Source organism: Jaculus jaculus, chromosome 9 (genome assembly GCF_020740685.1).
Source record: "Jaculus jaculus isolate mJacJac1 chromosome 9, mJacJac1.mat.Y.cur, whole genome shotgun sequence".
NCBI classification, from domain to species: domain Eukaryota; kingdom Metazoa; phylum Chordata; class Mammalia; order Rodentia; family Dipodidae; genus Jaculus; species Jaculus jaculus.
The window spans coordinates 71031283-71048192 of record NC_059110.1 but is presented as its reverse complement, the minus strand read 5'-3'; the positions used below and the strand labels follow the sequence as shown (position 1 = coordinate 71048192).

Sequence of the window (16910 nt, the reverse complement as noted above, 5' to 3'; positions counted from 1 at the left end):
AAGCGCTTAACCACTAAGCCATCTCTCCAGCCCCCCCCCCAGCCTTATTTTTGTTGCTCAGTATTATTTTAGATATTCGAGGTTTTTTGTGATTCCAAATGAATTTTTGGATTGTTTTTTCTATTTCCATGAAGAATGCCTTTGGAATTTTGATAGGGATTGCATTAAATGTGTAGATTGCTTTAGGTAAGATTGCCATTTTCACAATATTGATTCTTCCAATCCAGGAACAGGGGATGTTTTTCCACTTTCTAGTGTCTTCTGCAATTTCTTGCTTGAGTGTTTTAAAGTTCTCATTGTAGAGATTCTTTACTTCCTTGGTTAGGCTTATTCCAAGGTATTTTATTTTTTTTTGATGCAGTTGTGAATAGGAGTGATTCTCTGATTTCATCCTCTGTGTGTTTGTTGTTAGCATATATGAAGGCTACTGATTTCTGTGTATTTATTTTGTATCCTGCTACATGGCTGTAGGTTTGATCGGTTCTAACAGTTTACTATTAGAGTTTTTAGGGTCCTTTATGTATAGAATCATGTCATCTGTAGAAAGGACTTTTTTTAAAAAAAAATAAAATTTTGAGGTAGGGTCTCACTCTAGCCCAGGCTGACCTCAAACTCACAGTGATCCTCCTACCTCTGCCTCCCAAGTGCTGGGATTAAAGTCATGTGCCACCACACCTGCCTGAAAAGGATTTTACGAGGTGACCCAAACTCAGCCACAAACTACATGTCTTCTCCCATATGAAGATTCTAGCATGTAAGATTTATAAGTAGGTATATAAAGGGAGGAAAATGTGGTTACAACACAAAAAGCTAGAAAATGCCAGGTGTAGTGTGGTGTATGCCTTTAATATCAGCACTTGGGAGGCAAAGGTAGAAGGAGCACTGGAGTTTGAGGACGCTCTAAGACTACATAATGAATTCCAGGTCATCCTGGGCCAAAGCAAGACCCTAGCTCAAAAAAGCAAAAAAGAAAAATGAAAAAAGAAAAAGGCTTCAAATGACCAACATAAAGTAATAAGAGATGACAAGGAAGAGGCAAGGCAAAATGTGATATGTAAAGAGAAGGAAAGGGGAGTAAATGGAGTAAGATGGGTGGAGGAGGGGGGAGGAGGATTAAAACAAATTGTGTTTAAAAATGCCAAGATGCCTAAAACTCTGCATGCTAATGAAAAAAAAAAAAAAAGAAATTTTAGGGCTGGAGAGATGGTTTAGCGGTTTAAGCGCTTGCCTGTGAAGCCTAAGGACTCTGGTTCAAGGCTCGATTCCCCAGGACCCATGTTAATTAGCCAGATGCACAAGGGGGCGCACATGTCTGGAGTTCGTTTGTAGTGGCTGGAAGCCCTGGCACACCCATTCTCTCTGTCTACCTGCCTATTTCTGTGTATCTCTTTATCTCTCTCGAATAAATAAAAATAAAATAAAATAAATTTTAAAAAGGAGTTAGACAGTAGTCTGGTTGGGAAAATGGTTCAATTGTTAAGGGCACTTGCTTGTAAAGCTTGATGGCATAGGTTTGGTTCCCCAGTACTCAGGTAAAGCCAGACACATGAAGTGACATGTGTGTCTAGGTAGAGTTCATCTGCAAGAGCAGGAGCCCCAGTGCCTCCCATTTTTCTTTCTCTCTCAAATAATCAATTTAATTTAAAAAATAGATAGCAACCTCCCCCCCCCCAATCCCTGTAGCTGGATCTTGGTAGTTTTGTCTCCTGATGGTTGGAGTGCCCTTCTGTGGTTAATCATCATTGAGGCAACAGATAGGTTGTTCCTGCTGTATCAAACTAAGGCTAAGGGCCTATTCCCACATATATACACTAATGAAGGGAACATCCTCAAAAGATTATATTATATAAAAGATTTATTATAACATTTATATGGTGATTTAAGAAACATTTTCTTCTCTTTTTGACATTTCATACATACTATATAGCTCATTTTCACATGCCTACCTCATTACCCTCTCTTACACCCTTCCCAGTTCCACTAAATACTTTCTTCTCACTGGCAGTTTTTTCTAGAAGATCTGGTCCACCGTGATTCAGGAGGAAAAAAGGGTCACGTTACCCAATGAATAAACCACCTACCTCATAAATATTCATAAACTTCTTAAAAATCCGCTATGAAGAATCTACCATGCTACCCTACTTTGGGACAGCCTACACCCATCTCCCCTTAAATCTCACCATTCTGGCCCCACTTTGGACAGCCTACTCCCAGCTCTGTGTGAGGTGTACTCTGCTTTGCCTAATTCTTTCCTTTGAGAAGATAATAACCATAATGATTCCTCTGCCTTCTGTACCCCTGCTGTTGTTAAAGACAGACAGAAGGACTTTTTCCCCCTAATCACACATTCTTTCCCAGTAGGTTACCAATATTGGGAAAGCACAAACAATCTGTTTTTTTTAAGTATTATCTTTCCAAAAAGTTAAAATATTTTGCTTATGTTCTGCAAATTAAGAAAGTAATATTACTACTAGTATCTTTTACATAGGGGGCCATTTATATACATCCACATATAAGATTTATATTCACTTAATGTACATATAATCTTTTATAGGAATCAAAAAAATCTATAAAGTATAAATATTAAAAAGTTGCTCTCAGGGCTGGAGAGATGGCTTAGCAGTTTAGCACTTGCCTGTGAAGCCTAAGGAAATGGTTTGAGGCTCAATTCCTCAGTACCCATGTAAGCCAGATGCACAAGGTGGCACATGCATCTGGAGTTCATCTGCAGTGGCTGGAGGCCCTGATGTACCCATTCTCCTTCTCTCTCTCTGCCTCTTTCTCTCTTGGTCTGTCACTCTCAAGTAAATAAATAAGCAAAAAATTCTTAAATGCATTTAAAAAGTTGCTCTTTCATCTAATGGCTTATCCACAAACTTTTTCTTTGATGTTTTTCCAAAGCATAAAGAACCAATAATTTATTTCAAAATGTCTCAGTTATTTTATTTTACTGTTTTATTTTTTGGTTTTTCAAGGTAAGATGTGGCTCTGGCTCAGGCTGACCTGGAATTCACTATGTATTCTCAGGGTGTCCTCGAACTCATGGCGATCCTCCTACCTCTGCCTCCTGAGTGCTGGGATTAAAGGCATGCGCCACCATGCCTGGCTCTCAGTTATTTTAATTGATGTTATAATTGTATATATCTACAGAATACAATGTGATGTTTGGATATATATATATATATATATACACAATACAGAATGAATCAATCCAGCTAGTTATTTTATGTCAACTTATCTATCATCATTTCTATGGTCAAACATTTGTAATTTACTCTCAGCCAACTTTGAAATATAAATTTCCTACAGTTATGTTACCGTGAAGCCTAGTGTGAAAGAGAAGTTAACAGTGAAGTTGGGGATTAGTCTGTGGTATCTAAATAAAAGTTTTTGTACTAAGCATGTGATATTAAATGAACACAAACGTTAGTGACATACTGCTGAATTGTAGGCCTGTAGTTCAATAGCATCTTTCAGAGAAGGTGTATATCTTGACATATGGCAATCAAAGTTTGGAGAAGGGTCCAAAGAAACTTTGTTTTTATCCATACAAGGTTGGATTTTCTTCACTCTCCCAAAGAGAACCTGAAGGAAAGAACAGCAAACCACTTTTAAATCCTCTTGCTTTCAGTAGTCAAGTTAGCACTGTCAGTCCATGTCCAGATGAATGGGAATAATTCATCAAAGTAATTAGACCACATCTCCTATAAATTAAACACTATGCCATCTCTCCAGCTCTAAGCTTTGAACTTCTGATGATCCTCCTGCCTCTTCCAAGTGCTGAGATTATAGGCATGTGTCTCAAGACCTTGCATATAGTATTAGCAAAGGTATCATTTCACTGGGAGGCAGAGGTAGGAGGATCACTGTTGAGTTGGAGGTCACCCTGAGATTACAAGGTGAATTCCAGGTCAGCCTGGCCTAGAGCGAGACCCTACTTCACAACAACACAAAAAAAGGTATCATTTGAGAAAGAGGTGAAGAATATATTATTCATAGGGGGCTGGACAGATTGCTCAGAGGCTAAGGCATTTTCCTGCAAAGTGTAATGACCTTGGTTCAATCCCAGGTACCTATGTAAAGCCAGATGCACAAGCAGCACATATATCTGGAGTTTGCAGTGGCTTAAAATCCCTGGCACACCCAGTCTCTTTCTCTCTCCTTGCAAACAAATAAATCTTAAAAGCCAATAAATTGTATAGGACCACTGAAAAACAAACTAACTTGTTTTAAAATTTATAATCCAAAATAAACACATACAAATTATATACTTAAGTATTAAAAACATATTGATGATATTGTGCAAGAAGCAGAAACATTATCTCTAAAATCAAAGTGAGAAGTCATTTCAAAGAACAGAGATCAAGAACTGTCGAGTCCAAACCACACAGATTTCATTGTGTAATGCTCTAAAATTTCTGTATATAAAAACCCAAATGAAGCCGGGTGTGGTGGTGCATGCCGTTAATCCCAGCACTCAGGAGACAGAGGTAGAAGGATTGTGAGACTACTAAGTGAATTCCAGGTCAGCCTGGGCTGGATCAAGATCCTACCTCAAAAACAAAACAACAAACAAACAAATCCCAAATAAGTATACAATTAAAAAGAATCCAAGTCATAAACTTAAAAGGAGAAAATATGTGGTGGAAGAAAGTATAAAATTTATCACAAAGGTAGACATTTGATATAAACTCAGTAATTTTATTATTGTTGTTTAAAATAAGCTAATATATTCATTTAAAACCCAAGACAATGTTAAATGTTCTATGGTATCCTAGATGACCTAGGAACTAAAATAAATATTCAGAAAGTTTGGCAAAAGTGAACAAAATATGTAAAGCTCTCAGTATGGTAATAATTATAGTACTTACTTTTTGCAAATGTGCTGTAACTACATGGAATGTTTACTACTGCAGAGATATCTGAGGGACTTGTACACAGGAACTCTGTTATTCTAAATGGAATTTTCTTTTTTTTTTGAGGCAGTCTCACTGTAGCCCAGGATGACCTGGAACTCACATTGTAGCCCAGCCTGGCATTGAACTCATGGCAATGAGAGTGGGACCATACCTTAAACTGCCCTCCACCACACAAAAACGTTAAAATACAAACCTAGCTCTCAGGTCATGCCTTCGTCAATGAAATTCACAAATCAAGTGAAACTAGGAAGAGGTAGGAATTAGTAATAGGCAACTCACATAAATAGTGAAAATACATCAATTACCAGAAAGTTGAAACTGAGGAATAAAGACAATAAAGACCAAAACTGAAGTAGTAGCAGTAAACTAATTATCATATATTAGACTGCAAAGACTTTACTACTTTTACTTTTTTATTTAAGACAGAGAGTGTGAGCATGGTTGCTCCAGGACTCCTTGCCCCTACAAATGAACTCCAGGTACATGCTCCACTTTGTGCATCTGGCTTTACATGGATGCTGGGGAACTGAACCCAGGCCAGCAGATCCTAACCACTGAAAAATATCACCATTCCCTAGACTGTAGAGACTTCTTAGGGGTGCAACAGATAGGTTTGTTGAGTGTGTGAGAAACAGGTGTTCTTATATGCTATAGATGGAAATAGCAACTAGCAGTAACAGTCTTAGGACAATTGGGAATTACACAGCAAAAACTAAAAATGCACACACCTTTGACATCTAAGAATATGAACTAATTCTTAGCAACAAGCCAAGGTGTATATAGATCAATGGTGAAACTTATACTTAGCATGTGCAAAATTTGTTGGGAAAAAGATATAAAGTAGGAAGGGCAGGGAGAGAAGTAATAGGAGATGATTATGATCAAAATGTGTTAAGTAAAAATTAATAAAAATAAATTAACATTGAAGTGTACCCTTAAAAACTGGTAAGAAGACAATGAAGGCTGCCTTTACTGACTTTAAATTTTGCTTTGTGTTGCATAGTTAAGTAAAGAGGCCACAGAAAACAACTCCAAGTGATGACAAAAGGAATTATTATTTTATTTAATACAACTTAAAATACTATTTATATTGAAAGCAAAATGTGTTCATGCCAAGTTAAGCAAACTGTTCATATATTTAGTTATTGGTTTTCTACCTACCTTAAAAATCACAATACTTTGCCCAACGATGCTTCGACTGTGAGCATAATTCAAGGCAACATCAACATGTCTAAATATATAAATTCCAAGAAGAGGGTTCCCTAGTATCTTCAATGTAGATGCTTTGGCACTTATCCCATGTTCATAAATTTCTATCACATCACTCTGAGGAGGTACTAAAAAGCAAAAATGTTCTTCAAGTTCTCTACCATGTCTTCCACTTTCACGCATCTCTGACCTAAGGCAAAACAAACAGTTCAATGAGAGAGAGGGGAGGGAAAGAAAGGGAGGGAAGAGGCATGTTGGGACCTCTAGCCACTGCAAATGACTTCCAGGCCCATGTGTCACCTTGTGCATCTGGCTTACATAGGTATTGAGGAATCAGGCCTGGGTTCTTAGTATTCACAGGCAAGTGCATTAACAGCTAAGTCATCTCTCCAGCCCATATATATATACTTTAATTTAATTCAATTTATTTTCAAGCAGCGAGAGAAAGAAAAGAAGGACAGAGAGACAAAAAGAGAGAGAGAGAGAGAGAGAGAGAGAGAGAGGGAGAGAAAGAAAAAAAAATGGGTATACCAGGGCCTCTAGCCACTGCAAATGAACTCTGCCGTTCTGTATATCAGGCTTTATGTGGGGAATTAAACCCAGGTTGTTAGGCTTTGCAGACAAGCACCTTAACTGCTGAGCCATCTCCTCAGTCCCTCATATATATCTGGGTTTTTTTTTTTTAAACTTTTCGAGGTAGGGTTTCAATCTAGCCCAGGCTGACTTGGAATTCACTATGTCATCTCAGGGTGGCCTCAAACTGACAGTGATATTCCTACCTCTGCCTCCCAAGTGCTGGGATTAAAGGTGTGTGCCACCATACCTGGCTCATATGTATCTTTTAATTTTCAACGAATTTTTCTAGAATCATATTTGTAAAAATATGCTTAAATATGGTAAATAAAAATGCCAACAAAACTAGGTTTTGGAACTATTCTGGCTATATAAAATTGCATAAAAGTCTGGCTTTCCTACTTATTCAGATACGAAGATTTATAGTGAAATGGTAGAAGCTCTCTATCTTGTGAACCAGGAAGTCTCAAGGTTAAAATGAAAGCAGACACATTTTGTTTAGGCACAGAACATATTTGAAAATTAAGAGATAAGGATTCATCTAGAAGCCAAAGGAGTGTTTTATTGAGGACAAGGAGTACAAGGTTTTCAAAACAAGAAAAGGGTCCATACAGTTCAAGTACTCTTTGGAGAGAAGTTGCCTGAGTGCTGCTGGCACAAACCAGGATGCTTATCAATCTTGCAGTAATGGTGGAATATTCAGGCCAGAACAACCTGATCACTCTTGAATCTCTCAAGGTCTGTGAAAAATTGATAAAGCCACAGGGTACTATTTCATTTGCTGATTTTAGTTCTTAGTATACTGTATGTGTAGTGAACCATCCCTGTCCAGAGTCAAAAGCTCACGAAGAATTTATGTTGTGCTGATGACCACTTGGCAGCCATTTTGACTTTTATCAGTCTCAAGACTTCTACTTCAGAGACAGTAAGTAAAATAAATCTGTACACAGTGCTGTGTAGGTACTTATATAAATAAATAACATGCCAAGAGGCATTAATTCATATCAGATTAATTACTAAATACATACATTAAAAATACTCAAGGATTAAGAATTTCCAGAAATGGATCAACTATTCAAGGTACTTGCTTGAAAACCTTGACATCCCCATATTAGACTCCCTAGTACTCCTATGAAGCCAGATGCACAAAGTGTTGCATGCATCTGGAGTTCCAGTGACAAGAAGCCCTGGTGTGCCCATACTTACCATTGCTCTCTGTCAAATAATTAAATAACAACAAATAAAACCGTTGCTCTCTGTCAAATAATTAAATAACAATAAATAAAAAACAATTTAAAAAAGAATTTCCAGAAATGTTTTCTTATGTACTTGTGCAGCAATACTAGTATGTATCAAAATTAGTCAGATCCTGACATAAATACTTTAAGCTCTGAATGTGGAAAGCTCAAAATCAACCCAGTACTCAGGTAAAAATTCAATTATAATCTTGCTTGTGGGCTTGACATTTTGGTTTATTTTTAACCACTATATTATTATGAAGTAAATATATGTAAATGACTTTGATGAGAAGCTTCACATTGTTTTTTTTTTTTTTTTTGAGTTAGGGTTTCACTCTAGCTCAGGCTGACCTGGAATTCACTATGGAATCTCTGGGTGGCCTTGAACTCTCTGCGATACTCCTAATTCCTACCTCTGTCCCTGAGTGCTGGGATTAAACGCTGAGAAGATTCACATTGTTGAAGCGATGGAGGGCTAAGGAAGATGGCTCAGTGGGCAAAGTGAGTGTTGTACAAGCACGAAGACCTGAGTTCAGATCCCCAGCACCCATGTAAAATGCCAGGTGTGGTGATACATACCTGTAATCCAGCACTGAGTGGGCAGCAGCAGGCAGACTTCTGGGGCTCGCTGGCAGATAGTCTGACTGGTGTTCAGAATATCTCATCTCAAAAACTAAGGTGAAAAGTGAGGACGATGGGCTGGAGAGATGGCTTAGCGGTTAAATGCTTGCCTGTGAAGCCAAAGGACCCCGGTTCGAGGCTCGGTTCCCCAGGTCCCACGTTAGCCAGATGCACAAGGGCGCATGCATCTGGAGTTCGTTTGCAGTGGCTGGAAGCCCTGGCGTGCCCATTCTCTCTCTCTCTCTCTCTCTCTCTCTATCTGCCTCTTTCTCTGTCACTCTCAAATAAATAAATAAAAATGAACAAAAAAAAATTAAAAAAAAAAGTGAGGACGACTCCCAGCAGTGACCTCTGAGCCCCACATACACATACATGTACACAAATACACATGCACACACATATGCAAGAAGCTACAGAAATCTGCATAACACAACTGAGTGGTAGAAAGAAGAGCATTACCTGGTATATCTTTGCAAAGATCATGAATTTTAATTAGTTTTGTGTTCCCATGCTACCTCCCTATTGAAAGCAATTAAAGATTTAAGAGTTTCAGCCGGGCGGGTGTAATGGCGCACACCTTTAATCCCAGCACTCGGGAGGCAGAGGCAGGAGGATCGCAGTAAGTTCAAGGCCACTCTAAGACTACACAGTGAATTCCAGGTCAGCCTGGGCTACAGAGACCCTGCCTTGCAAAACCAAAAAACAAAAACAAACAAACAAACAAACAAGAAGATTTAAGTGCTTCATCTGAGTGTCACGATTACATCATTCACACTAGACTGCAAAAACTTAAAGATCACCTGCATAAACTAGGTAATCAATATTTTTGAGTAAATGAAGCAATGAACAAAATGAATAAAATATAGTCCTAAATTTAATTTTTTTTAACTCTTTATTTATTTGCAAGGAGAGAGAGGGAGGGAATGGGCATACCAGGGCCTCTTGCCACAACAAAAAAAACTTCAGACGCATGTGCCATTTAGTGCACTTGGATTTACATGGGCACTGGGCAAATCAAACCTGGACTTTAGGCCTTGCTATCAGGTACCTTTAACTGCTGAGCTATCTCTCCAGCCCCCTAATCCTAAATTAGAAGTGGAAGTACAGATGAACTGTTTAGTTACTTGGTGCGCCTCAGGGAGTTAATAAATGTATGTAACTAAATATGCTTCTTAAAAATAAAGAAAATGAGGTTCTTTGAGGAGTCTGAAAAAGAGTTTTCAAGTTTTTGAAATCTTTTATTGATAGGTATTCAATGTTCAGCTAGCTCAAAGTGCAACACAATTGCTCTACCTTAAACTTGGGAAGATAATGTTCAAGATCTTCCAGCAGAGCCTGAAGTTGCAGATAGCACTGAGCTCCATAATTTCGTGATCTTTTAAAAAATATATATTTTTTTAAATTAGTATGGATATTTCTTTTTTTTTTAATTTAATTTATTAGTTTTCATTTCAGTGAATACAGGCAGTTTGGTACCATTATTTAGGCTCATCTGTGATCTACCCCCTCCCATTAGACCCTCCTTGTTAATGAAAATGGGTCGTGCATTGTGGAGATAGCCCCCAGTTATTAGTATGATAAATGTCTCTGCAAATCATGACCCAACATGTAACTCTGACATTCTTTCCACCCCCTCTTCCGCAAGATTTCCCTGAGCCATGTTGGGTTCATTTTTGGTCTGCTTCAATGCTGAGGTGTTGGGGACCTCTGAGGCTTTGGCTCTCTGATTTGGTAGGAGTTGATTTTTCTCTGCGTTGATCTCCTTCTTAAAAAATATTTTATTTATTTGAGAGACAGAGAGATGGGACAGATAGAGAAGGATTGGGCATGGCAGGCCCTCTATGCACCGCCATGTGCATGTGGCTTACATGGGTAGTAGGAATCGAACCTGGGTCTTCAGGCTTCACAGGCAAGGCCTTAAATGATAAGCCATCTCTTCAGCCCAATTTCATGCTCTTTCATGGGCACCCAGCTAGCTCAGTCAGTACAGCTTAACTAAGTACTTAATCACGTATGCTGGCTTTAATTTTTGCTGTTTGAGGTGTGATAGCCAAACTGACTTATTTTTCCTTGTTTACTCTTCAAGGATAGAAGATATATCCTCACCATTAAGCCTGCCAACCTTAGTATACGAACTGTCTTCTTTCTTATCACTTTGAGAACTTGCACCACTTGGAAACTCTTCAAGGCTTCTCTCTGGCATCTCTGAATTTCCAGCATCACCACTCTTACACTTTGGGGGACAGCACTCAATATGATATTGAAAAAGCTACTAACAGATAACAGGGTGGCTAATATATATTGTGTGAATACAGTGGATGGGGGTAATTCACTCCCCAGGCACGATGGTATGGTATTAGGTGAGATTTCATGCTACTCAAAAGTGTTGCACAGCTTAAAATTATCAATTATTTAATTTTGGAATTTTTCATTAATAGTTTTGGACTATGGTAGCTATAGAAACAAAACTCCAAGTAAGGAGGCACTATTGTATATTAAATGAAACACTGGGATTCAACAACAGTTAAGAAAGACAAGTTTGATAAAATACAAAAAAGTATTGTACTAGTTTTATTTTCTTCAGATACATAGTGTATTAAAATACATAAAATGAGGCTGGGGAGATGTTCAGTGCAAAACTCACTTGCCTGTAACTCTGGGTACCCCATGCAGAAGCCAAAAGCTATGACAAACTTTTGTAATCACAATGTGCCCATAGCAAGAAGGAAGGCAGAGAAAGGAGAAGTTTCCAGAAGCTAGCAATGGAACAGCAAACAAGAGATCCTGCCTCAAATGGGTAGAAGGCAAAGATGTCCAGAAAGGTTTCCTCTGACCTCCAAACATGTGCTGTGACCTTTATGTGCCTTCTCTCTCTCTTATACTCACCCCCAAATAATTTTTAAATGCATATATTATCTTACAGTTATGTAAATTATTCCCTAGACTGTGTTTCTAAGGCTCTAGGGGAGGGTACTTCTGCTTGCTGATAAAATTCAATAGTCTTTGCTGGACAGACCCCACGTCCTTGCTATTTTGTTCAGGGCCTGTTCTAGCTTTCAGAATTACCCACATTCCTTGGTTTATGAAGTCTCTTTCACAACTTCTTTTTTCCTTTCTCTGATCTACTTTCTTCTTTCATTTATAAGAACACAAGATTAAATCAGGACCACATAGCCCAGGACATTCAAATTTCAAGGTCTGCAAGCTCAGTCACATCAACTACTCCCCCCCCACACCCCTTTAGCCACACATGGTGACTCACAGGTACTGGAAATTAAGATATTGCTGTCTTTGGGGGAGTACTGTATGCTGCTCACCACAGGCAAATCCTGAAACTAACCCTCAACAGTTTCAGGAACTCTATTTTCTCACCAAATCTATTTTTTTCTTTTCTTTTTTGTATTTTGTGTGTGTGTGTGAGCAGGGATGGAGAGGGAGAGAGAGAGAACTAGAATGCCAGGGCCTCCAGCCACTGCCATTGAGCTCCAGATGTGTGCACCATCTTGTCTGCAAGTGTGACTTTGTGTGCTTATGCTACCTTGTGTGTCTCACCTATGTGTGATCTGGAGAGTTGAACATGAGTCATTAGGCTTCAGAAGCAAGCACCTTAACCACTAAGCTCCAGCCTTCTTTTTTTGGTTTTTCAAGGTAGGGTCTCACTCTAGCCCAGGCTGACCTGGAATTCACTCTGCATTCTCAGGGTAGCCTTGAACTGATGGCGATCCTCCTACCTCTGCCTCCCAAGTGCTGGGATTAAAGGCATGTGCCACCACACTTGGCTTTGAGGCTTTTTTATTTGTTTATTTATTTGCAGGCAGAGAGAAAAAAAGACAGAGAATGGGAGTGTGAGGGCCTCCAGCTACTAAAAACAAACTTCAGATGCATGTGCCTTCATGTGGCTTTCCTTGGGTACTGGGGAATTGAACCTGGGTTATTAGACTTTACAGGCAGTTGCCTTAACCACGGAGCCATCTCTCCAGCCCCAACATCTGTTTCTTTCTTTCTTTTTTTTTTCCAGTGTATGGTTTTACTCTAGTCCAGGCTGACCTTGAATTCACTATGTAGTCACAGGTTAGCCTCTTGCAGTGATTCTCCTACCTCTGCCTCTTGAGTGCTAAGATTAAAGGTGTGTGCTACCACACCCAGATACAGAAAGAATGGGTATGCCAGGGCCTCCAGCCACTGCAAACGAACTCCAGATGCATGCACCACTTTATGCATCCAGCTTTATATGGGTACTAGAGAATATAACTTGGGTTGCTAGGTTTTGCAGCCAACTGCCATATCTCCAGCTTCCACATCTGTTTCTTTATCCATGTCTGGACTGTCTTATAATCACTGTAGGGTTACCATCAACAACAAAAAGCCTACATGCTTTCTTGTTGTAACCACTGGGACACATTCTTTACCTTATGTTACCAACCAGGAGTTCCAAGCAAATCTGTCTATTGAGCAATCCTGACTATGCTTATACATCATTAAATAAAGCATGGGGCATACAACAAAGTATGGTTTAGACTATGCAACATGATTGAGAATTGTTAGAAAACTCCAAGTTACTAGAGGCTCTCATTTACTTCACTTTTCAAACATCTTTCTTTCAATACACATACTTTCAAAAATGCCTGTGCCTCACAAAGCACTTTTTGATCCATGTCACACAAATGGAACCACCCTAAACTCCATTTAATTCCTACATCTAACTCTAGATCAGTGAAGTGTATAATATGTCATTTCCAATGGGTCCCAGTTATAGATCCATACAATCAAGATGCATTAAGGCAACATCTGTCTCAAAGGTTAAATTATCTACACCCAAAATATGATTGTGGAGAAAAGGTAGTAGAACCACAATTATTTTTAAAAAATAAAGAATAACAATAATAGTGTTAACTGATCCTTGGTACAAAGTCTAAATTTTTCTTTAAAAATGTAAATTTTGTTTTCAAAATTCCAAAGGCTGGTGACTATAGCAAGAGATCCTATTAAGACAATGGTTGAGGTTAAGAATTTTTTCTTCCAGTTAACAAGCCTCAGAGACCTATTCATAACATAAATCTGAATTTGTAAGGGCTTGTACCAACTAGATTTTAACTTGAAACTCTCTTTCTTCCCCCACTGAACTTAAAATATTTCTTTACAGTATAAATTTGAGTAGCTCTATTTATCAGGAAAAAAACATTTAAATGAAGGTATTTAGGAATACCAAAGGCCATGATCTGTGCTTTGCCATGTATTTATCTCCTGTTAAATCTTGTCCTTTTTAAGTCTACATTCTTACTAACTTTGAAAAAGATAAATTCTTTAAGCTAAATGTGCAAAACTGACCTATGGAGATGAGACCACAAATCAGAAAAGATCTTTATTAAATCAGATTTTAAAATGTGACCTCTCTTAGGTCTAAGCAGAAAATAGGACACTCTAAGAGCTGGGGAGAAAACTATCCCTAAAGTACTTGTTCTGCAAGCTTGAGGAACTGAGGTTCAATTCCCACAGTCTTATTTTTTTTTAATTAATTTGTACACATACAAGTGTGTAGACACACATGAGCCTCTTGCCACTACCAGTGTGTGTAAAGGTGTGCCAGGATGTCTTGGCTGGGCATGGTGGCGCATTGGTGGGCACTGTAATCCCAGTGGTAAGGAGGCTGAAACAGGTGGATCCCTAGGCTCACTGGCCAGGAAATCTAGCCTACATGCAGGGTTCCAGGTCACTGAGAGAACCTCTTTCAAAAGAAGGCAGATGCTGTCTGTTATCCTCTTACTTCCACACACATGCACACATACATGCACTTGTATACATGTGTCCACACACACAAAAGATACTGTACATATTCTAAATTTTAATATCCTTTATTTTGAAACTGCCCTAACACAAAGTATGTACCTATAATGTTTACAGTAAGAGCTGCACTTATGCTGATACTCTTTTAAGTGATTTCACTTCCCCAAATGTTGAGAGAGAAAAAAAAAAGCCTGTCATAAATCGTGACACTGACTCAGAAATAATGGTTCCATTAGAATACTTAAGAGATAGTCAGATATGATCCTATCAAATTAAAGCATCAATTCAGTCTCTGAAAGAGCTGGGCCAACTCTTGGGAGGCAGGCATATAAGGGAGTTATAAAACTGACACTTTTACTAAATAAGCAGCTATATGCTTCTGAAGACTTGAAGATTAAGAAGTTAGAGGAGAATGTATGGATGGCATCAAAGGACATTAGGACATGAAACAAGCTCACACTTCAACTTTCAGTATCATTACATAACAATATCTGTACTGACATCCTTAGTAGTTTTCATTAAATAATCTGTGCTTATTTTCTTAGTATACAGATTAAATCTCAAATGGCATAAACAAGCAAAACAAAATCTCTACTAATTCAGTCACAGGATCTTACCTCTTAGCAGAGAATTTTCTTTCCAGATCCTTGTTGCGAATCAGCTTTGTTTCTCCAAACTGCCATGTCAACTGCAGATCACAGCTCACGTTGAGCCTGCACTGCCTTAGAGTGCTATGTATGAAGCTGTACTCTCTAGTACTGGTGCTGCAAGCTGACAAGAAAACTGAAGAACAGGGACAATAATTATACATGCTTAAAATGACACTGTGTTATCTGTACAAGGACAATAATGATGAAATGTTTAGAAATTCCATTTATAGGCTAGAGAGATGGCTTAGCAGTTAGGGTGCTTGCTTGCAAAGCCTAAGGACCCATGTTCAACTCTCCAGATTCCACATAAGCCAGATGCACAAGGTCATGCATGCTCACAAGATGGCACAATGCATCTTGAGTATGACTTCAGTGGCTGGAGGCCCTGGCATGCCAATTCTTTCTCTCATAAAAAATAAATCTCATTTATAACAGAAAGCAACACTTTACATGTAAGGTTCTACATGTAATGTGCGCCTCCCTACACTTGATGTAAATAAAAACATTAGCCTTGCTGTTTGTAAGAGTCTTAGGAGTTCTCTATCATCTCCCTTTCTTTTTCCTTTGTTGGCCTTGCTACATTGGTCTGTTAATTTATATTTTAATTAATTAATTTATTTATTTATTCGAGGTAGGATCTTGCTCTAGCTCAGGCTGGCCTCAAACTCACAGTGATATTCCTATCTCTGCCTCCCCAAGTGCTAGTATTAAAGGTATGTACCACCATGGCCAGCTGTTTTTATTTATTGAGGTGGAACTTTTTAATGTAAGCAAGTATTTACTATTTAGTAATTTCCATACTAACAATGCTGTAACTATGCTTTTCAAATTCTGATATGCTAATTTCTATGCACTTCATGTATTTATCATTTTTGAAATCCCATGAATATTTAGAAATGTGTCTAATTGTTGGGAGAATTTCCTTTTCCAATTGAAAATTTCCCAGTGGAGATTCTTCTTAAATTTCACTGAAGGGTATTTTCAACAGTTTGCAGAACTCTGGGGTGATAGTCCTTTATTTGCACTTAAAAATTTTATGCTACTTTCTTGTTTCTTTTTTTATATTTATTTATTTTATTTATTTGACAGGGGGGGAGAGAGAGAATGAGAATGAGAACGAGTGGGCATGATGCCAGGACCTCCAGCCACTGCAAACAAACTCCAGATGCATGTGCCCCCTTGTGCATCTGGCTAATGGAGGTCCTGGGGAATTGAACCTGGGTCCTTTGGCTTTGCAGACAAACGCCTTAAATACTAAGCCTTCCTTCCAGACTGTTTCTTTTTTTTCTTTTCTTTTTCTTTTTTTACTTTTTATTGTGTGTGTGTGTATGAGAGAGAGAGAGAGAGAGAGAGAGAGAGAGAGAGCGAGCAAGTGTGCGCGCATGCAAGCACAGACAGGCAGGCACACCAGGGCCTTCAGCCACTGTATGTGCCACCTTTGCATATGGCTTATGTGGGTCCTGGGGAATTGAACTTGGGTCCTTTGGCTTTGCAAGCAAGTGCCTTAACTGCTAAGCAATCTGTCCAGCCCCTACTTCCTTGTTTCTTAATGATTTTTAGTGAAAAATCTGTCAAATAATTTTCCCTATATGTAACGTTTTGTTTTCTCTCTAGTTAAGTTTTCTTTTCCTCTGTCCAGTTTTTAGAAGTTTGATGAGGCTTTAGCATGGGTTTGAACTGATCATGATTAATGTTTTTATTCAACTTCTTGGTGCCACTGTATTGCCTTTGCTACTCTGTCAAAGTTGTATTTACATGGACCTAGTTCTGGGCTATTTTATTTACATTCATCATTCATATTCTTTTGCCAATACCATTTCTTACTGGAATTTTATAGTAAGTATTGAAATCAAGTAACATGAATTGTCTGACTCTTGTTCTTCAATACTGAGATGGCTATTGGGGTCTTTTGACTG

The 16910-nt window shown here is 38.5% G+C and overlaps 1 protein-coding gene across 1 annotated transcript in view; it reads right to left on the bottom strand.

The window, feature by feature from the left end:
* The window catches only part of Tex15 (testis expressed 15, meiosis and synapsis associated), a 99380-nt gene that overhangs the window by 22211 nt on the left and 60259 nt on the right, over positions 1-16910 (bottom strand). The window contains exons 4-6 of the mRNA XM_045159388.1: positions 14962-15127; positions 6081-6318; positions 3439-3585 (exon numbers count right to left, since the gene is read on the bottom strand). Of these exons, the coding sequence (XP_045015323.1) occupies positions 3439-3585; positions 6081-6318; positions 14962-15127 (551 nt within the window). The remainder of the gene's footprint in view (positions 1-3438; positions 3586-6080; positions 6319-14961; positions 15128-16910) is intronic.